This window comes from Vidua macroura, chromosome 13 (assembly GCF_024509145.1).
Source record: "Vidua macroura isolate BioBank_ID:100142 chromosome 13, ASM2450914v1, whole genome shotgun sequence".
Lineage (NCBI taxonomy): Eukaryota > Metazoa > Chordata > Aves > Passeriformes > Viduidae > Vidua > Vidua macroura.
In genome coordinates this window covers 6,802,111-6,824,909 of record NC_071583.1, presented here as the reverse complement: position 1 = coordinate 6,824,909, position 22,799 = coordinate 6,802,111, and the positions used below count along the sequence as shown (strand labels likewise).

The window sequence follows — 22,799 nt, the reverse complement described above, 5'->3', positions numbered from 1 at the left end:
TCCCCTTTTTAACATACCTAGTTACAGGAATTTGGTGAGATAGAACAAGATGAAGTGCCCTGTTCAAAGATATAAGTACAGGATCCTGTGCCTCTGGAACACAGCTGGTGGTGCAAGGCACAGGGTGTGCAAAAGAGGAGGACCAAAGACTCTAAAAGACCCCACACAGGACGTAATGGCAAAATCAGCCTTCAACTGGGAAGTGTAACATCAGTGATGATGTTCATTTGTATTATCTCTGCTATTGAAGCCAAACAGAAATATCTACAGGGTGAGTTAGTGGTCATGATGGAAAACACATTCATGGCCATGCTAACAGCATATATGTGCATGTAACAGAGTGGTCTAACACAGCACCACAAGCATTTTCATCTGCCTCTAAAGACACAGCCACAGATCAGAGAGAGCAGTGATTATGAAATTCCAACAGCCAAAGGCCAAGTTACTGTTAGATTTAAATCAAACCAACATCTTTGGTGCAGGGTATTTCTTTACAGTTATATGTCACTATCAGGCAGGGACAAGAAAGCCTCACTAAGTGAAATCAGAATTTTTATGCTCAGAAGAATAGAAAATAATTTCTCTTTGTATGTGTTTACGCAAACATCTTTCAGGACATGGCACCAGCCAAAGCATGGTGACAGCAGAGATAAAGTTGCAGTGAGGAGACTCCAGCAGAGCTCAGAATCCTGTTTGGTTCCCAGCTTTGTCCCTCAGCTCCCACCCAGCCTCAACAGTCCTTCACAGCCCTAGACACACCCTAAGGGAATATTTCTTATAACTGGTGAACCTCCCAGACTTTGCAACTAGGATGGCATGAAAAAAAAAAAAAAAAAAAAAAAAAGAAGAAGATAAGGCTGAATGTTTGGCAGACATAGAAAAATTCTCACCAAGAAAATATCTCCCTCAAATGAAATCTTCAACCTCCCTAGCGGAGAGCTGCCAGTAGATGCATCACTACAACCAGACAACCAAGGAGACTTCTGGAGTGAAATAAGGAGTACAACTCACCCAGGTAGTTGTCATCCTCTGGTTTCCCTGAGTAACTGTGCTGACGCACATCAATATTAGTGGCACCAGCTGGGATGCGAACCACAGTGTTATAACCTAGGAAAGATTCAACAGAAAGTCAAGGCCGTTACACAGGCATTTGATTTGCTTTCTACAAGCGAAGGGAAATGAGCTAAGTTACCTCACATTACACAAGCTGATACTTTTCATTTAGGGATAGCATAAATAGTTATGAAATGGAATATACTATAGCTAGAAGGATTTTGTGTTTTACATCAGTGTTTTTGTAGATTAAGTATCATAATGGCTTTTATAGACCTACATTTTTCACTATAAAGTTTTTAGCAACAGATTCTTACCATAATGCACCGTGTTAAATGTGCCTGCAACAGTTTTGCATGAAGAATTATCCCCACCACAAACACCACATTTATCTCTTCTTGCTTTTGAATTCAGCACATGATCACATCCAGCTTGCTTTAAGAGAAAAATTGAAAAAAACAGATTGAGCAAATACAGACTAGAACAGCATTGACAAATCTCCTAATTAAGGCACACAAAAGCTGTGTATGCAAAAGGCTGCTGTGAGATAAACTGGTTTGCTTCCCCACATTTTTCCACTGATTTACTGTGTGACCATCCCACGAGGTTTTACAACAAAAGGCATTTTTACAAAGCAAGAATCAGAACAACTGTTTGCACCAGGTAATGCCTTCACTACAAAAAAATTCTTGCATCAATTGTTCCCATAGAGAAAAGTGTGAAGAACAATCGTGAATGGAAATGTAGGGCTCTGGGGCCTGATCAGGAAGAACTGGAGCAAAGCATAGAAGGAAGCAACACTGGGATTTAGGCTGAGATTCCACAGCCCTCAGTAACTTAGGGCAGATGTGCAAACATGTTTCACTTGAGTGTGTCCCAAGAAGAGCTGGTGAATGGTCTAGACTAAGATGAGGAGTGACTGAGAGAGATGAGAAGCTCAGCCTGGAGAAAAAGAAGCTCAGGAGAGACTTTCTCACTCTCTACAACTACCTGAAAGAAAGTTGTAGCCAGGTGGGGGTCAGGCTCTTTTCACAGGTAACAAGCAACAGGACAAGAGAAAACAGCTTCACATTCAACAGGGGAGGTTTAGATTTGATACTAGGAAATAATTCTTCACCAAAAAGTTTGTCAAACACTGGAATAGACTGCTCAGGGCAGTGGTGGGAGTCACCCTCCCTGGTGGTATTAGAAGACATGTAGATATGACATTTGGAAACATGGTTTAGTGGTGGACTTGGCAGTGCTGGGTTAATGGCTGGACTTGATCTCAAAGGTCTTTTCCAACGTAAATGATCCTATGATTCCATGTGTGGCTCTTCAGCAAATCTGGAGGCTGGCACAAGTTTCAGACCAGTTTGGGCTGACAGAGTCTGCAGATGCTGCTGGCATCCTCTTGAGTGAAGAGGACATGCCAACAACTGCCTGGAGCATGGTGCAGAAGCGCCAGCCTGCCTGGCCTACAAAAGTGCCATCTCCCTTTGGTGAGGAGGAGGGACAGTGATTACCCGGCAGAGGCCCTGCACGCAGATGTCGTTGGTGTCGGGGCCGCAGGGCGTCCCGTCGATGACGCGGTCCCGCAGCTGGTAATAGGCCGTGTTCCCCGCCACCCGGCAGAACAGCTTGCACCGATCCTTCATCAGGACTGCGGGGGGAGGGAGGGAGACCAGGAGCACGTTATCTGAACACCCTCACCCCTAGGCAGCAATCCAGGAGGCAGGATCTGCATCCCCCCCGCCACTTACTGCCGCTGTATTTGGGAACCCAGCGCACATTCGTGGGCAGCCCGTTGATGTTGAAGTGCTTCCCATCAAAGTCGGCACACTGCTCATCCCGGAAATCCTTCTTCAGCTTTGAGCACGGTTCGGTGTTGCAGGATTTAAACTTCATGCGACGACCCACGCAGTACTTCCCACCGTTTTTGGGTCTGCAGAGACAACATTGGGCTGGAAATGAGGGGAATTGCAATTCTGCAACAGGTTTAGTACGGTCAGGATTTGCAACAGCATTTTGTGGGCTCTGTCTTTCTGCATATATTTAATTAATATCCCAGGCTGACAAGCAGGAAATGCTATGGTGGCGTCTAACAAAAAAAATCCCACATATGCAATAAAAAGGGATGACAAAGAGAATATTTGCTTTCTGATGGATGCCATGGTAGTGAGAGAAACCAGAAAGGAAGAGCAACATCTTCTTCCCCACCTGAGGATCTATTTTCACATTGAGGGATCCCACTCAGACCCATGTCTCCTTACAACCCCATCAGTCCTATGGATTTTGTGGCTAACAATTTGCCTTTGATCTAGTGGGTTGCAAATAACTAAACATTACAGGAGAAAAGGCTTCCTCCCCTGCAGAGGCTGAAAGGTCAGACAGCACTTAGTCCTTCAGGATTTCTAGCCCCAAATATTAAAAATGGTAATGCTGAGCACTTTGAAACAACTTTACCTGTGTATATTCCAGAAAGCACCAAAGACAGCCAATAAATAACTTACTCCCATTTTACAGCAGGATGACACTGGTATAAACTGGGAAGAGAGATCCTATCCAAGCCACATAAAACCCAGAGGATAAGCCCAGGAGAAGCTATCATTTTAAATTTCCTGACTCACAGATTCAGGGCTGTAGTCATAAAACTATTTTTTTTTCATATGTAGATGAAGCCTTTGCCAGAGAACATCACCCTGGGGACTGAAAGAGCCTCTCCCATTCCATCTGCTGCCAACAGTGGTGCAAGAATGAGCTGCACATCAAAATAACCACCAAACCTACATCTTCTACCTACCCCCTGAAAAATGAGTACCTGCAGTAGCAAGAAGTGCAATCAGAAGAGTGACTTGCCAGGCTCCAACAACTGTGCACCCACAACTCCTTCTAGGGCTGTTCTTGAGGATCAGCTCTGCCTTGCCTGGGGACCAGGTGCCCATCAGTGCCCCAGGGATGCTGGCAGAATGCTCCTTCCCTTGGAGCTCCATTGTGAAGAAACACACACAAGGTTTGCACAAGGTTTGCACACACGAGGTTTGAAGGGTTTGGAGAACCCTTCAAGATGCAGATGAATGAGTGATAAATGGGAACCACCCCTGCCCTCAGAACAGAGGTGCTCACCATGAGATCTCCACATTGCATACAGCCAGCACCTCTAGCAATAGAGACAGCACCTCCCTGCACCTGCACAGCTGTCTCTACACAAGTCAACAAGTAAGTCAACAAGTTCCTGCAGCTGAACTGAATTTTTTAGCATCTCTGCACCTCCACCACTCAGGAAGCCCAGCAGTGCCATTTCTCCCACAAATAACAATTCTTCACTCTTAACACTTGAAAATTTGTTGTGACTCAAATAACAGAGTTCCTGTGAAACAAATGAGAGACAGAAGCACAGAACAGCTTGCTCTTGCCAAAAGATTGCCTGCAAAACCAGGAAAGGCAGGCAGACTTCCCACCACCCCATCAGCACCACACCAGGGATGCTCACAGGAAGGAGTTGTGCCCTTGAGCAGCTGCAGGTGAGATGCTGAGCACCACCAGTTACACACGTGGGATTTGTCCTGCCAGCATCCTCCAGTCACGGAGATCCTCACTGCTCTAGTGCAGGCCCCTCTAGTCCTACCCTAAATGCCAGAGGGTATGGTTTGTCCTTGGGCACAGCCCTGAGCAATAGCTAACAACACCATCTCTATCTGCTCTGAGGGCAGTTCTCACATGCCATCTGGAAAGTGAAATGCCTTTCACTTACAAAGGTTTCTGGTGTTTGCAATTAAACAAGTACCAGTGATAAAAAGCCCAAACAACTGTACAGTGGCCATTGCAGATTCCTGATTACAGACTGATTTTACACCTTTACAGTTCCTAATGGAGGAGTAAGTCTAAACCCTGTTTATACTGATTTAGTCTGTTGTCCACCTTGTTATGACAAACAACTTCAAAGAACTTACTTGATTACACTTGGGACAGCTCCAGGGCCATCCCAGCACAGCAGCTCCTGCAGACACAACCCAAACTCCTCCTTGCCTTGCAGGCACAATGGCAATTGCTGGGGGTTTCCCAATACCAGAGCCCATCCCGTGGACTATTCCCATGCAGGCACATAAGCTACCTCTGGCTACAAAGGGACATCTCAACCATATTACTACACAGCACACAAGGAACCTTCTTAATCACGGCAGCAGCACACTCCAGACCTGGGTGAGTCTGAGTCATTCATGGGGGAATTAACAGGATTCATCATTTTCACTTCAAAAGCATTTCTACCTCTGCAGAACTGTTGCAGTTTGACAAAGCCTCTGAGTTATACAAACCCTTAAGAGGGCATTTCCTTTAAAAAAAAATGCAATTACAACATTCTTATGGCAACCACATTGCTTCCAATATAAATCATTTTAACTAAAATGAAACTCTTAACTATTTAGTTAAGGAGAACATGAAGAACATGCAGGAGTCCTTTTTTGTTTTTTTATAGGTATGTCTGATAAAATCAAAAAATCTCAAGCTACTATTTAGTTTTCTCTTCTCTAGACATGACCCCTGAGATTGAGATAACATTGACACATGGACACACCACAAACTGAAGGATGCTAAAGCTTGCCACCTTGTTGCAAACTGTCAGCTTTGTAACCCTGGCAGTAAATCTCCTTGCAGACAATGCTGGGGGCCAAAGCACACTGACACTTCTGAGACTTAAAAACAGCTCCAAACTCCCCTGACAAGTTTCAGAGTGTTTTTAACCAGCACTGCTTCTCACAAAATGTGAGGGACAGAAAGAGCTGACCCTGAAAAAGAAGTCACCCTCATATAACATCAATTTTCAGTGTAACGAAGAAATACAGCATACTTTGTTCTGTGTAATATTTTTACGGATCATCAACAGTGTACCACAGAGACAGAAGGGAAAGCAGTACATGCATAGAAACCTCCTTGTTTTGCTTCCACTTTCCTTCTCTCTGAGTCAACTATTTGACCAATTAACAGCCAGCGTGGAGCCAGTTTCAGTCCAGTATCATTCCCCTGACAAGGTACTGCACACACCCCAGACCCACTGCACTCCTCCCAGCAGCCCAGAGACTCTCAGGCCTAGGGAATGATAGGGCTTCATCCCCATTCCCACCCCAACAGGTCTGAAATACATGATGCTTAATCCATCACCTTCAGCATTTTCACTTGCAGATTTTGAGGCAGCACCCAGCTCCCAGCAGTCTGGCAGCACCAGGTACAGACACCTGCCAAGAAGTGCTGTTTTTGGGGGTGCTTTGCACCTGCCCCATGGGCAGCAGCTCTGCCTGGGAGCACTGAGGTTGTCACAAGGAAAAGCCCCAGGAGAATTAACTGCAGGGCACATGTGTTCATCTGCACATTTGCCCATGTACCTGTGCTCATGCGTGACTGCAGAAAAATCTGTGAAGCTCCAGTGTGCACAGATCAGTTTGAGATATCCTTCCCTGCATTCCAGGAAGTCCTAGGACTGGGAATTGGTTGGTGGCTAGCACAGTTATCTATACATGTGTTTGCATGTCAGGCTTAGACAGTTTTCAGCACAGGTGGATACTTCTGTGATGGACTAAAATGCAAATGTGATCTAACTCACATCCAGAGACAACACTCCCCTATCCAAACAGCCATTCCTGAAAACAGGGCTTCTGGTATTGACATGTTATCAAATATGCCCTTTCCCATAATTCTGCAACATGTCTTTCTTTGAAAACCAGGGTTTGCACCACAGACCCTGTGATGATGCACCACAGCCATGGGCTTTATCCACCAGCCAGGCTCAAATTCCCATGTGGGCAATCTCAGTGGGAAGGGTCTGGTCTGGTTAGCAAACACATTCCTTCAGGGCATGTCAAAACAGTCTGTTGCCATTCCAGAGGCTTACAGCTCTTCCTGCATCCCAGCAGGATACTCACCCATGTAGGTGTCAGAGCACTCTACAAAGAGAGGCAGGAGTTGCAGCCTTACTTTCTGTAGCATGGAGGGAATGGATGTAATTTTCAATGCCAGATTTAACACATTTTTTTACTGGATGCAAGATCCCACCCCAGATTTTCATGCACAGAAAAATCTTTAAAAAGCTAAACCAACTTTGAATATAAAAGACTTACTGAGATTTCAGGCCTTTTTCAGGGTATCTGGGTTGGGTTTGCTGCCTTCTACAACAGAGGAGAAACTGTCTCTTTTTGAAGTACTTTGAGAAGGGAAAAAGGCAAGAGTATCCAGTGGGGTCTCATCCATTTCCATCGTTTTAGCAGCCCCATGATAATGGCGACACAGGTAGTGGGAGCTCACACTATGGTGTCAAATTACAAGCAACAATCATATCAACAATCAGTGGAAAGCTCTGTGGATTGTGCCAGGACAGACTACTCCTCACAGAGACCTTGTGAGGGGTTGGAGAAGAAAGGCCAGTGCCAGCACAAGGCTCAGGAAAGGGGGCCTGGAAAATAACCACTATCAATCATAAGGATTCCTAAGGCAGCTTGGTGCCGAGTGTGTTTAGGTGCTTTTGCAAATATCAGCCACAGCAATACAGCTACTGAAGCACCAGGATACAAAGCACAAGCTATCAGGGAAGATGGAATTTCAAATCCCTTGGCTAGCCTATAGGATAAAGGAGATTTTCTATCACAAAAAGCTATCAGTCTGAATAGATGCCTCTCAGAAGACAGGAATACATCTTGCTGACAGCATCCAAAGTTTCAGCAGCAGAGATGCAAAGATGCTTTGTTTTTGTCTTTCCATGGCTATCAAAGACCATATGGAGCGTGCTGACTCAGCACAGCCAGATGAGAGCCCTCTGCACTTGTGTTTTTCTTAGCATTGTTTTAATTAATGTGCTGGTGTCCTACTCTCTCAGCCTCAACTCCTGACACTTGCCCAGCTGTGCTGAGCAGCGTCTCCTGTTACCACACCACCACTGTCAGAGGTATAAACCCTCCCTTCTCCCATTAGCAGTGATGAAACTACACTATTGGCAATTTCCTTGGCAATAAACCATCCTACACCAGTGATGAGAAACAGGAATCTTTTTAAGACTCCTCAGTGCAACCAGCCCCACAGACCCTCTCCTGTCTGTATCTCAGTCCCAAATAAAAACCCAGAAAGCCTCCCTTCTTCTGCAAGAAGGCATTTAAACAGAAACCAGCACAATTCCCAATTTACGTAAACAGGCTGCCTTCATACCAGTTGCTCAAGCTATTGCTATTGCACCAGCTACATATTTGTCTCCTTGAAGCTCACAGCAAAATTCCCTGCCATTTCAAATGGTGCAGGATTTTGCATTCCAGGCTGATAGCAAACATTTTTGAGTGCCACTTTTTAATGGGTCACAGATTTCTGCTGAGGTTTGGCTAGTCTGCACCAGCTGAAACGTAACTGTATAAAGGATCAGCTGCAAAAGCAGCCAAAAGCTGAAAAACCAGACAAAGCAGGAATAAAACAGTAGAAAACGTTATTATAAAGCCCTCTAGGAACAGCTGCAAAAGCAACTGAATCCGGGGTAAAATGGTGAAAAAGGAAGGCTCCTTCCTTTCTCCCTCCTTTCTGAATCACAGCTTTGGAGAAAGAAAAACACCTCTGGAAGTGGGACCCCAGCTGTGCCTCCACAGGAAAACAGAAGGTAATAAACCCATGTAGGCATCAGCTTTTTATCTCTCATTGTTGAATGGATCCCTTTTTAGAGCACTTCACCGACACACCAATGACCAGATCCTGCCTCACCCGCGCTGGGCAAAGCCACCCATCCCCAGGGCAGAGCCACCTGTCCTTGGCACTCACAAGGACTGGGGACAGCCAAAGCTGATTTCAGCCCATTTGGGCAGCCCAAACTGCTTTTCCCCATCTCACCCTGTGGCACTTCCCCTCTGTGCACTCACTCGGGCCTGTTGCACTCTCGAATCGCCGTCTTTATGCCGCCGCCGCAGGTCCTCGAGCAGGTCCCGAAGGGGCTCCAGGTGCCCCAGGCTCCGTCTGTCACCGGTGCCTCTAGCTCCTTGGGCACACACATCCCAAACCTGCAGTGCTGCACGTGAAGGAGAGACATGGCAAAGGTGGGACTGTGCTGCTTTGCATTATGAGCAACCAACAGCGACCAGCCTGGGCAACAAGACTCAGCCTCACTTATTTCTCAGCCACACACAATGATTTTGCAATCAAAACTGAACTACTTTTACTTTCGTCTGTCACCTCCATATTTTTTTTTCTCAATGCCCTTAAATGGCAAAGTGAAGGCAAGGTGCTGAGTCCATGGAATGATTTATGGGATGAAGACTAAAGACAACAGCAACCACCAAATATTCCCTGTTTACTGGTGCTAAGCAGCACAGCAAACTCACAGCACTGGCTTTTCAAAAAGCTGCTCTATCTCATTTCCTGGAGAGCTGCAGAAACTCTGCAAAGAGAGCCGTGTCAGGAGAGCAGACAGGCAAAAAGGAGAAACAACACCAGGGAAAACTCAAATCTCCCCACAGTAACCCAAAGCAGAAAACTTCCAAATCCAAAAGGCAAATAAAATAGAAAAATTAATTCCTCAAGCCCAAGTGTTTTTTTTTTACACTCAGACACAACATGGGATTTGCCAAGACCTGGTTTACACTTCTGTTTTCCAGCTATGCCTGTTGTTTTCTTTTGTTTGGAAAACTGGATTAAGTTATCTTGGCAAGCCCCCATCCCTATTTTCATGGTATAAATTGTGTCCTTTGGGGTATGTTTACAAGATGGACTGCACAGACTTCTGCAGAAGTGAGGGAAGAGTCACCTTCTGGCCTCACCAGAAGAGACGGAAAAATGTCCCCTCTGAGTGAACAGTGCTTGCTACAGTTGCTTTAAACCCAGAGACATACAGATGCCTAAATCTTTGTAATTATGGGAAGCCCAAACACTGCTGATTGCTCAAAGATTAGAAGAGGCTACAGACTACGAATACAGGTAGAGAGCATCACTAAAAATATTCCCTTGTAGTGTTTCTGTGCACCAGGTGCTGTTCAGATCTGATGATCTTTATGGGAACAGGGTCAAATTTGCTGATGCACTGTTTTTCCAGCCCTTCCACTAATAGCACAACAAGGCTGTGTCAAGACACACCACAAGCTCATCCCGCTTTTTTAGACACCCTTATGAACCACCTTGGATAAAGCTATCTAGGAAAACAGAGCAGAATCAAGCTGTCATGGGGCTGTGCATCCCACAGGTCACCAGCTCTGCAGCACATATGACACCTTTTTCCCATGAAGGCTGACTTGTTACATAGCTTTGCTGATGAAGAAAGCTGATCTCAGGTGCATTTGACCATGGATATGGTTTGCAGGACAGCTGAAGAACTCATAATTTCACTCCTGCATGTGGTATTTGCTCAGAGACAAGCATGGTCTCTAGGCTGCAAAATACTCCAGATTTGCTTTCATCTGAAGATCTGATTCCCCAGATAAAACTGACTAAAACCCATCTGCTACAGTAAAGGACAGCAATAAAATCAGCTGAAATGCCTGTTTCTTTGCTGCAGGACAAATTACAATGCACAAATCTTCCTGGCATTTAGAGGTTGAAAACATGAAGGTTGGGTCTCTATACAGTGACAGCTATCCTTAAACAACAGAAATACATGACACCAATCCAATAGTGCTGTCCCAGTGGAGAACTTCTTGCAGCAATGTTGATGCTCACAGCTAAATATCTAACCAGAGTCATGCCTGGCACCACTGACCCAGGGAAGATGACTGAATAGCTAACTAGTGAATGAACATGGCTTACAGACCGTGACATGACCTATATGTCTCCCATCTCATGGTTGAGTATTAACCAGGAAGTCATCTACATCCATTGATTTTATTAAAAATTTGGGGGTTGGAGTTGATGGTAAAGCAAAGCAGGGAAAAGAGCAGCTGTTTTAAATAAATGGCAAGATTATCTTATGAAAACACAATGGTGCTTCTTGGAACCACACTGTGAACAGTCTGGCTGTGCAACCTTTATGCCTTTCATATTTTAAAAATAATTTCTATGTTGAGATACAGCAGAAAGACTAAAAAGCCTGCCAGGGTCCTCTTTTCCATAAGCTTACAGCTCACAGAATGAAGAGAATAAAAGGCAGATTGTCTGGAGCAAATTCAAAATATCTTAGACACACAGTGGAGCTGGAGAGCACTGGCAGGGATGGAAGACATTACAGCAGACTTTCCTTTCCTTTGTCTTGCCACTGGAGTTCCAGATAATTTCCCAAATCCAGCTGCCATCCTTGGGCTGGCTGGCTGAATGGAGTAGCAGGGGGCAGAAGGGGCTGTGCAGCTCCTTGCATGCATAACAGACACACTACCTGCTGCCACAGGGCAGCAGACACAAATCATTACTGTTCATCTGCTCTACTGTTACCATTCTTTAAACAGCCCTGAAAACCACCACGGAGAGTGGCCCAAATTTACAGCCTCCTTTATCTTCTTTCAGAGATTTATCTCCACCCAGCAATGAGTTGATTCTGTGGAACATGGTAAAACCATCACGCAGCAAAGCCAGAATCTGGGCTGGGCTTATGGCTTGATTTAACAGTATCAGATTCAGTGTCCTCACATGCAAAATATGCATAAGTTAATACTCTCATGTTTTTTAATGCCCTTGATTTAAGAGTAAATTTAGAGCCCAGTTAAATCTACATCCCAGTAGTTTTAGCTAAATCTTTTTTTTTAGCTATTCAGGCTCTCTTATTTCCAAAGATATCTCCATAAAAAATGGTATGATATTTTCTCCATCTGCCAACCCGTACAGCATGAGCTTTAAACATGCAGACTTGAGGCATTAGTCAGCAAGTAGCAGCTTGACAGGACTCCTGGCCACAGCAGAGTACCAAAATAGCAATTTATTCCAAGGAAAAGCACTTCAGGCTCGCACCTCAGCACTTTACAAGCCCAAGTAAATACCAAGCAGGACGGAGTTTATGTTGATCCAAACTTTAAGCTTGAATCAGATGAGCACACAGACAGCAAAATTACTCCATAAAGCCCTTTTGTGAGAACACATTTAATTGCCCGAACACGAGTGGGCTGCATTAGCTTTTCTTAAGAGCCTATCTGCTCTCAGCTGAGATGTTCAGATCATGCTTATCTAGTTTGTCTAAACTTGTCAGATTGTCTAAACTTGTGGCCTGAAATGTTTTTGCTCACATGGTCTTTATTAAGAGCCATGCAGCTGGACACTGCATGACACAGGGTGGCTCTGAGGGCGTGCTGATCTGCTCAGCTGCTGCTGTTTGCACATCACTCTGGTCATATCCAAGGGTAAATGCAGGTTTGCTGCAGCCCAGATTTTTGGTATTTCAAGAAAATTTCAAAGTTATTGCTGATCTTTCAGCAGTGAGCAGATCCCAAGCTCACCAACAGAGAAGTTGAGGGCACAATGTCTCAAGTCACAGGGACTCTGCAGATACCTATGCTCAAAATGGGGATTTTACAGAAAAACATTAGACATTCCAACTACATCTCTAATGCACTTTCTCAACCATAAAAACAAATCTGCAATTGCACTTTTCCCTAAGAAAGGAAGGCAAATTGATACATGATGCTCATTGTCCTGAAGGAAATCAGTCAAGTGTCACTGAACAATTGAGTTTTCAGACACATACATCAACAGATAAATTTCCAAAGAGTTCCACAGCCTGTATGGAAAACTATATTTAAAATAGCATCCAGAATTCTTATTAAAGTTCCTTTGAGAGACTGTGATCTAAAACTTTGACTCTTTCTAAAGAAAACATTATTATTATTAGTGTTGATCTTAAGAGCCAGGAAAGCAAAATTTTAAGCTATACTGTGTGGAATAACATCACACTATTTTTACTAGACACAGATGGAGAATACTTTTATTCAGACACAAATAGTAAGAACCAGTTAGCATTTTTATTCAAAAGCTTTAGTATCTCAATAAAAGAAAAATACTCTCAACTATTTTTCTACAGATACGAATAACTAAAAATTAAACACTTACCCTAGAAACCACAATGTTAGCTGGAAATTAAAATTGCACATGGAAATGGGAAGTTTCTGTGAATTACTGCCAAAAATGTTCCATACATAAAATGTCAACCAATTCTATATTTTACTCTGAAGCTGTCAAGATGAAAAGCCAGTTGACAAGTTTATGTTACACAGAATTACTAATTGCTCACATCACATAGGCAATTTCTAACAAAAGCTTAGGGAAGCTTTGCAAAAGTTTTGCTCAAAAGTTCACTCAAGGGCATTAATTCAAAAAGAAAAGCACTCCAGGAATACCTGCTTTAAACAATGCTATGCCAAGCAGTTGACTTTAATCACGTTATCTGGGCTGGAGATGTCCCAGGCACCATCAGGCTTAAAACACATTGAGCTGCTTTGGGCTTCCAGCACAGCAGTCAGAGCCGTCCCTGCCCCACACAACTGGCCTTAGGGTAGGATGATTCTGACTGATATGCTCAGCCTCAGCCCAAGGAAATAGAGCCACGAGGCACAAACCACCAGGTATTACAGACCTTTCCAGGCTCACATTCTGTCCCATCTGCCCAAGGTGTGTGCTGGGTTCGACATCCCTTGTGGGGACCATCGACGTTGATACACCACAGTCGCCGACACTGCATCTGCTTAAGTGATTGCAGAGATCGAAACATTAAATATGTACCATATGCCTTACCAGACAGATGATCCTTTATGAAATTATCCCCCAGATTTATCATTAACTCACAAGCTTGACAGTAAGTTGATGGATTGTGAGTCTGCCATTCATCCAACCCCAGGAGACCTTATTTTGCTCTGGCAAAACCAGGAAAAATAAGGTGTGAAATTTCACTTACCATATAGGGGCACACTTGGGATCCGGGTCCAAAAATTAACTCACATTGTTTGTTGACGTCATAAATCAGCCCTGGGAGCTGCTGAGGCAATGTGTAAGTTCTTGATGAAGGTTCATCAAGCAAACACTCCCCATAACCAGTGCTACAAAACAAATCAGAATACTGGTGTTAAACAGGAGGTGGGAGATCAGAACCCACTTGTGTTTGCCTGAATTAGCCTTAGGGCAGTTGCACACCACGTTTGCCATATTTAACAAGCACTACAAGAGCTATTTCAAACTCAAGCACAGGAGGGTGTGTTACCCATACATCATCACCCTTGTGCTGTGACAGCAACCATCCACCACACCACAGTCAGCTACCATGGCAAAAGCATTTCTAAGTGTGCATTTAGTTGCTGAGCAAGCACTGGCGCATTTTTATAAAGAATTCAGAAAAAAAAAATCACTGATTAGCAGAACTGCCCAAGGGACTGAGCTCCTGGATTTGCCAGAACACCATCATGGCTCTCATTCTGTTCCACACCACAACACACGGGAAGGCATCACAGCAAAATGGGCGAATCACTATGCATCAAACTGACCCGTGGGCTCCTGGAACGGTGTTCCCACACGGATTAGTGCCAGGGCTTTATCTTGACCTGTGGAGCAGAAAGGCAGATTCAATCTGCCTTCTAAAACACAGCTCCGTATCTGGGCCACAAAGCTTGGAAAAGTCATTCTTCAGGTTTGAGGAGAACACACATTCCTTAAAAGAAATATCCATGGGGGAAGACTTATTCTTCCCTATTGAGAGGCTGGTTCTTGCCAGCTTATCATGAGGCTGAACTGGCAGGGACTGGATGCCAGGGGTGCATTCCTGCTCTATGTAAAGGATGCGTGCACACACAAATCCCTCTGATTTCCTCCAAACGCTGCACACTACGACTCCAAATTAACTGAAGAATTCCATGGGACACATGGACATGTGAAAACAGCCCAACACATGCATATGCAAGGCCTTACTCCAGAAATTCAGTGATGTATTTCCTACTGCACTTTGACCACATCCAGGGATTGGTGTAGAAGTTCAGTGTTGGTGCCATGACATGCTGTTGGAGGTTTTTACTTCCATCTTCCTTGCACTTGTGATTGTCATCATGTGGCATGTTAAATCTAAGAGGAAAAGAGCAGCAAAAAGGAGAGTCAGTTAAGAGGCAAACATCAAGTATTTAGCATAGCAAGGGCAACGGAGCGAACTAAATGCAAGCAAACCCAAGAATTTTCCCTAAATATGCTGCTGACAGATATTACAGAATAAAAGTATTAATACACACATATTCATAATAAATTTAGAAGTGTTAATGAACAGGGTTTCTAGCACTTATGTGGGAAAAGCTGTGCAGCACCCTGCTAAGCTCCCCACTCCATGACTGCATATATTCAGCCAGAGAAGTCCTCCAGGGAGCCTAGAGTAAGATGCAAATCCAGCTGCAGTTTCCTTTTCAGCTGATGGTTGCTATCCTGCAGACAGGCTGAAGTCTGGCCCCTCCTTCATAAAAATGGCAAATACTCTGGATCTGACCACAGATCCAAGAGTTGATCTCAGGGAACTCTGAAGGAGATGATTGACTTGAGCCCACTGACTGCAGACCCTCATGCACACAATACTGTTGGACGCAAAATATTTTCTATTGCAGTTGAATACCCTGGGCCACACTGCTGCTTAAGCAGGGTTGCACCAGGGATAGACTTGGCTCCTATACTTTATGTGGCAGGTTTACAAAATGCCAGCAAGCATTGGTATCAAGAGAAACCAACATGAAGTTTGCAGCACATGACACCTTGAAGAATGTGGTAAATTCACTAATGGGGACAGAGCGGCTTAAAGTGCTGGGCTGTTTGAAGTGGGGAAGGGGAAGTGACCTGGTGTGATCCTGTGTTCCAAGGCTGGGGAGTTTGTATTCCATTAAGATTACCTCCAACAAACCATCTTTTCACTCTGCTCTCTGAAAAAAAGAGCACAGAGGCGTTTCCTGCTTGGGAGCACTGCTAACCCCCCCAGCAGCTCTGAGGCAGCATTAACAAAGGAATTAGCCATAGGTTAGGTGTGGGGAACACCAAAACTTTGGGAACTTTCTGTCAGGAAGTCTTATTTAAACAAATACTACTGTGGTTAAAAATAGACTGTCTCAGCCAGCTCTCCATGAAGAAAAGCAAGAGTTTAGAACAATGAGAGATTTGTTCCCAAGTACTCATCCATCCCACACCTACAGACCTCCAGTGCAAAGCAGGCATGTGATGGTTTGGGACTGAATCAGCTGCCGAAGGTTGTAGTCAGGGGTAAAGGACTATGTGATCTAAGGTGATTTTTCCCATGACTGCATAGCAGTGAGAAAAAGCAAAAATCATTTGAAAGAAATTTCTGCTGGAGGAGGTGAATGGCAGCATCTCTTCTGGGGATGTCCAGCAGCACAAGATTTTCCATGATGAAACAGTTCAAGAGCTGAGTCAAGCTCACTTACACACTCCATCACCTCCCAGGCGCCCTGGGTAAGTTCCTCCTTCACACACAGCTGCTGCACTGCCTTCACCAGCACCACACAGAGCTGTGGGACAAGCTGTGGCCGGCTGAGGACCTGCTCTCAGAGAAGACTTCAGTCCCAAAAGATAGTTCAGATGTGCCAGCATCCTTTGTCCTGGTCCTCCCCAAGGACCTCTGCCCAAAACCCTGGCTAGTTCCAATAGCTTGGTCAAGATCTCATTTCTTAGGTGCTGCTTGTGCTACTCTGTCATTCATCCTCCCCAAAACATGGCCCTGCTGGTTTGGCTGCTCTTAGGTAAGCTCCAGAGCACCCCACAGTTTCATCTACCTCAGTGGTGCATCTTCTAGCCAAATATATTGATTTCCCCTCAAATAATTAGGCTCAGCAGTACCAGTTCCCAGCCTGGCTGGCAAGCCCTAGTTAGCATAAATATTGGGCTATTTAAATGTAAACGTATTTACATAAAACATACACATGGCCAAGTTCATGTGCTATTGTGAAAGCAGTGCTCAGTCCATTATCTTCACTAATTGAACAGCTTCTGTATGGGTCACAGACTGTGCCCAGCTCTGCCAGACCTAGGAGATAACAGAGAGATTTATGATAGAAAAAGAAACGTCACTCACAGTTCAGCACAGACAACTAACATTGTCACTGCAAAAAAAGTTATTAAAAGACAAAAAAAAAGGTTTTCCTTACCCAGAGTATCACATTTGTCGTGCGCTCTACAAATATCTTGTCTGAAAGCAGAAGAGACCTGACACATTAATTCTCAATGCAGCAGTGAGTTAAGGTACAAACACAAGTAACAACAGCAGAAACAACTCTTGGTCCTCCAACGGACCTTCTCATGCTGGTTTGCCACATCAGAGTCCAAACTAACTCCCCACCACAGTCAGAGTTTTTAATCTTGTGCTAAACCCATGGGCAGACCTTAGACAGCCTTGAGACTCTCAAAATCATCTCGTTCTGGTGGACACATGCTCCCACAACTGCAAATATCATTACATCCACATTAAAATCTGACCATTTCCCATATATTACATGCTTATGGCCCCTGACACACAACTGGCTACAGTTTTCATGAGAATATTCACCACACCTGGTAACAAGCACGGCTGTATCATGCCGAAGGTGACTTCCCTCTGGGTGGTTTTGGGACTGCTGCCATTGGCAGAAGTTTTTTAATGTTGTCTGGGCATTGTAAGATATTGCAGGGCCATCCTGATAAGCAACACACAGAAAGCAGGTATTTTAATTATTCATGACAATGCTCACTAAAAATGCCATTGTCAAGCAGAAGGTGAAGAAAATTTCCATTACCTGCTCATTATGTATCACGACCAATTTCACAATAACAATATTAATTAAATTTCCAATGCTTGGGTCTTTGTAGATAGAAGCCACCTGTTTCAAAAAGCAATATTTGGAATTACTGTTAACATTCAAGGAAATAAACAATTAAGACAACACATATATTTTTCATGTTGCAACTGTTTTTCTCCTGAGCTGCTCTTCTGCCCTACTCAGTGCTTTGATGCTACTTGGAGAGACCTTCTGGCAGAAGCACAATTTTAGAATGAAAAAAAAAACCTGCTGGTATCACAGAAACCTAACATTTCCTTTTGCTTTAGCACACATTTCACCAAATTAAAGGATCATTCTGCTCTGAGACACAAAGACCACCAAACAAGACTGTCAAAAGCATCTTATTCTTCCAATTGCCTGATTTTGATATGGGCAGTTTCAGATCACATATTCCGTGCACTTCTACCGTCGAACAGGATGAACATCCCTCCAGAGACACAAATATGTTGGATACTCCCTGCCAGTCACTCTGCATCTACAGAACTGCCTGTCTGGAAACTGCACTACTGCATCTTAGTAACTGCAGCTACTCAGCTGCTTGTTCTCAGCCTGGAAAGCCAACTTGAGAGCTATGCTAAGGATCAAGGTGACAACAGGCTCCTTCCCCTTGCGACAGCAAGGGAAGTCAGGCAACTGCATGACCTACCAGCATCAGTCCTCTGGAAGGCACAGTGCCCAAAGTACTTTTTTAAATTCAGCTGTTATTTCACATGGGCTTAAATAAAAAGAAGAGTACAGCATGTGGACTAAACAACCAGTGATATTGCTCATGGTGTCTGATGTTCAGAAAGCTGGAAGAGAGGTGTGAGAAGGATCAGGAAGCGTGATGCATCTGGGAAAGAAGACTCCAACCAGCATTTTCAAGCCATGTTTTACCATTTTTGATGTAACCCCAGCATTATCTCCACGCCTAGGGAAGGCAAACTGATGGCGTTGCATATGAACGCAGCAGAGAAGGGCTCTAGAAAATGATTTGTGGGTGAATCTACTTGCCCTGGTTGAACACTCACTATTGACATCAGGGTTAAGACATAGTGCTGTAGGTTGGCTCCATGGTAGGCGACCATCCTGCTGTCAGCCACCACCATCACCTCCACAAAACGTGGGTAGGACAAGAACCGCTTCGTTCGCTTGTGGCTCTTCTTTTCACCAATGGTCCCCGTCTTGTTGCTGTCCCCAGAAAAAGAATTCACTTCCAGGCTGTGTTTCAACATCTCCACGTCAGATAATATGCTGCTCTCTGCCCACTGCCTTCTCCAATGTTTTCGCTTGTTCTTTTTGTGACTGTGGTCATGATCTACGGTTAAAAGGCAGAAAAAACATACAGTACATTCTGGAGTGAATAAAATTAATACCACGTGTATGCCAAGTCAAAATACCTATTACCTCAACAATGTTGTGTGGGCTTGCTCCAAACAAACAGGGAGCTGAAACAGAAGCACTCTGTGGAAGCCCACCATGTAATTCAACATCTAAGGCTTCATTTTTAAAGCCATTTTGGGGAAGCCAGTAGCACTTAGAGGTGGACATTCCCTGCAGCAGAGCCAGCTCCTGGTCCGTGCAGGAGGGATGGAGCCCTGCAATGGTAATTAGCCACTGCAGCAGCAGCGTGAGGATTCTGGGCACGTCCAAGGTGGCCAGGAAACCACAGGAAACAAAGGTTCAAATCCTGTATTTCTAACTCAGGCATGAAGGACGGCAGGATTTGGCCTTCACAGCAAAGTAATTATATATGATTTATTTCTGTCTCTAACAATAACACGGCTGGGCTTCAGCTCCCCCCTTCCCTTTATTATTCTGTGCTACGGGAATGGTAAAGGTCATCTAATAGCACAGCTGCCACTGGACAAAGAATAGAATTCAGGAAGTTTCACATATACTGCTTTTGATATTCAATTAGGCCAAACATAAAAGCAGCCTGAAAATATACTCCATGCTGATACAAAGACGACAAAGTGAAGAGGGAGAACAGGCATATAAAACATATGGAACATGTACAATTAAGATTTACCATCTGATTAGTATGTAATTATAGCATTATTTAAATGTAAGAGCAAAATCAGGCTTATTTGATGCCACTTAATTTTTAATCAGTTCATCATAGGAAGTAGCTAATTGAATGTGATTCACCCAAGAAAGATTGTTCACTTCTGCATTTAATATAAAGCCAGATCTGAACTACTCATCTACGACTCCAGGCTACAACCCTCATGCTCTTTGTAGCTTTAGTTTAATTTCGTCATGCTGGTGGAAAAGATCACATTTCCTTATCTGACCCATTGAGTAGGTTAGAGGAAGCATAATATTACAGAACAAAGGAATATTCAATGCTCAAACAAGATTGAAATGATAGGAAACTTCTTAGTTATTTTTCCTGTATAGTTTCCTTTTAGGAATATTTGTAATTATTTCCAAAAAAAGAAATATGTTCTGCAGTATCACAGCAAGCAAAGGGGATCAGCCAGCTTCTACCTATCTGAAAAATACTATCCTTTTACCCTATGTGCAAATAGGCAATAGAGTAGTTAAGAATTAAATCTTGCCTACTCTGTACTACCTAAGTCCTTTAAATTCCCCTTTCTTGATATAGTCCAGACCACCTTAATACAGCAGAGATTCTGCAGTTATTTGAGTAAGAATTCGAGAAAGCCAATGGCATTTGTGGTTATAATTGGATTGCCCTAGTTCCTCTGCTCTAATCAATGCCCTTGTGTTGGCAAGGTTATGCTCTCATGCTGGCACTGCTTCGTGGGCAACCATGACATTATCCCGACTCATTCAGTGCCAATCAGCTTGGGGAGCCAACTATGCATACAAATAACTTAAAAGTGAGGAGAGGACCAGACTGAGGAGAAAGTGCTAACCCCAGCCCTTCAGCCAGCTCCTCTCTACACCCTCAGACTGCCACTCAAATTTCTCTTTTAAATAACTAACTTCCAAAAGGAGCAGGTGCCAAAGGAAAAAGTGTGTTAAGGATGGGGAGATGCTCAACAGGGCTCGAGCGAGGCTGAAGACAAGGCTGCAGAGTGAAGGCAGAGCTCTGCAGGGCCCCAGGTGGGACCATGAGGCTCAGGTGCCGTCACCTCCAACCATCCAGTCAGAGGGAAGTTAGATGGCAAAAAAGAGGGAAATGCAAAGACATCTATCTTTGAAGACACCTAACACACAGGTGTATAAAAGAAATTGATATTCACTGGGCTTGCACTGAAATCTTGCAGCTGGTGTTACATGCTTAAAAAAACCCCACAAACCCACCCAAAACCCAGAGAAGTACCACATGAAATTCCACATCTTGTTCTGAGAGCCCTGACCTGGCCCTGATCATGCAAGGGAATCAGAGCCCAACAAAGCCAGGTATGCCCAGCACAGAGGAAAAATAAATTTCCTTTTTGCACAGAGATCTGGCACAGAGTCACAGAATCATTTAGGTTTTTAAAAATACTTAAGATCATCAAGTCCAATCATTAACCCAATGCTGCCGAGTGTTGGTACAGTATCAGTGCTCTTTCCCCATTCAGCACACAAATGAAGTCAGACACATTATCACTTCCAAAACAACTGAATTATTGTGACTCACAAAGTCACTCTAACACTTGCAGTGTGCTATTTGGACAGGTCACATACTGGGTGTTTGTCAGCCTGGTTACTGGAAAACCAGGCACCAGTGATGGGGATGCACTCAATGGAAAGCCACTCCTGGACTTTGGTAGTAGTGAACTGTTATCTTCATGCATCTTTCTCGCATGTCGGTAGTGTGCACTCACCTGTAAAAAATTAAATGCTAATGGCTGTGCACTGCTCTCAATCCATCTGTAAAATCCTGGCCATGTTAATGGGAGCTGCACACAGGCACTGCCAGGAACTCTGTGTGCCTGATTCTGTTGATATCCTGCTCCATTACAATGGCCACAACAGCATTGCTCTCACTGAATGGCGCAATATGCTGCCCTGCTCCATCAGGCAGAAGGGAAAATCTCTCACATTACACAAAACTGTGATTTTGCAGCACCAGCTTCCTACTGCCACACATAACATCAGAAAAGGGTGTGATATTTCCCCACCTTATTTTCCCTTTTTTTTTCTATTGTGTTAACATAGTAACAGAAATCAGGAAGAAAAATTATTTTCTTGGCAAGCCCTCAATCTTCGCAATGACCTGAAACACATCTACTTACACATGGTAGTAACTGGATGGGTTCAAGAAACAAAACATTTCTCTTTTACTTTGTAGAAAAACCAAACTCCACTGAGTAGAAAAATCCTATAAAACCATGCAAACTACAGTTCAATAATGCAAGTATCAAGTGAGCCCATGCACTGACTTAACAGTTCACAATCATTGGAGAGGCAGGTAAAAGCTAGAATAATGTCCATTTTACTGCATACTTTACTAAGACAATCTATGCTGTTTTCATTGTCTTTTTACAGACCTGGTGGTTTATCTTAATTTTTTTTCTGTTTGGTTTCTTCTTTGTAATGTGGGACTTAAAAGGAGACCCAATCCTGTGAAAGGATATCGCTTCCTGATGGCATCTTCTCACTAATGCCATTTATTTTTGCTTGGGCAAGAAGCCTCAGCCCAGAACCCATTCAGCTGATTTATGGGTGTTTCCTGCTGGTTAATGTACTTTGGATCTATCTCAAGAAAGACAGCAGGGAAGACTCAGGCCCTGTGCGAGTACTTTGCCTGCATGAAAGGGTGACAGGGCAGAGTCAGGATCTGCTTTTGACATAGTAACTATTGTTATACTAAACCAAATATTAAAAGATGGAATGCTCACTTATCCCAACAGTCCTAATCCTTTCCATTTCTACATTAACTAGTCCTTGGAATAGAAAGCAATTTGCACAATTAAGTAAGACATGTAACAATTCAAGCAATTCCAGTTCAGCTCCAAGTTCATAAGAGCTGCACATAGCAGCAAAAAAAAAAAAAGTAAAACACAGAGAGAGAGCAAGAGAAGGGGGGAAGAAAAATCTCTTTCTTGAGCTCACAACATCTCCCTGCTAGAAAAAAAGTATGATCCCAAACTGACTAATTATCACAAGTTTTCT

General features: G+C 43.8%; 1 protein-coding gene across 3 annotated transcripts in view; it reads right to left on the bottom strand.

The window, feature by feature from the left end:
- ADAMTS9 (ADAM metallopeptidase with thrombospondin type 1 motif 9) overlaps positions 1–22,799 on the bottom strand; it is an 80,095-nt gene that overhangs the window by 46,485 nt on the left and 10,811 nt on the right. For 2 of the 3 annotated variants that reach the window (XM_053989173.1, XM_053989175.1), the window contains exons 4-16: positions 18,755–19,041; positions 17,700–17,783; positions 17,479–17,600; positions 17,076–17,116; positions 16,849–16,954; positions 14,857–15,006; positions 13,853–13,994; positions 13,535–13,642; positions 8,916–9,061; positions 2,796–2,977; positions 2,559–2,695; positions 1,371–1,488; positions 1,012–1,107 (exon numbers count right to left, since the gene is read on the bottom strand). In XM_053989173.1, coding sequence (XP_053845148.1) covers positions 1,012–1,107; positions 1,371–1,488; positions 2,559–2,695; positions 2,796–2,977; positions 8,916–9,061; positions 13,535–13,642; positions 13,853–13,994; positions 14,857–15,006; positions 16,849–16,954; positions 17,076–17,116; positions 17,479–17,600; positions 17,700–17,783; positions 18,755–19,041 — 1,719 coding nt within the window. The remainder of the gene's footprint in view (positions 1–1,011; positions 1,108–1,370; positions 1,489–2,558; positions 2,696–2,795; positions 2,978–8,915; positions 9,062–13,534; positions 13,643–13,852; positions 13,995–14,856; positions 15,007–16,848; positions 16,955–17,075; positions 17,117–17,478; positions 17,601–17,699; positions 17,784–18,754; positions 19,042–22,799) is intronic. The other variant, XM_053989174.1, reaches the window with a different exon arrangement.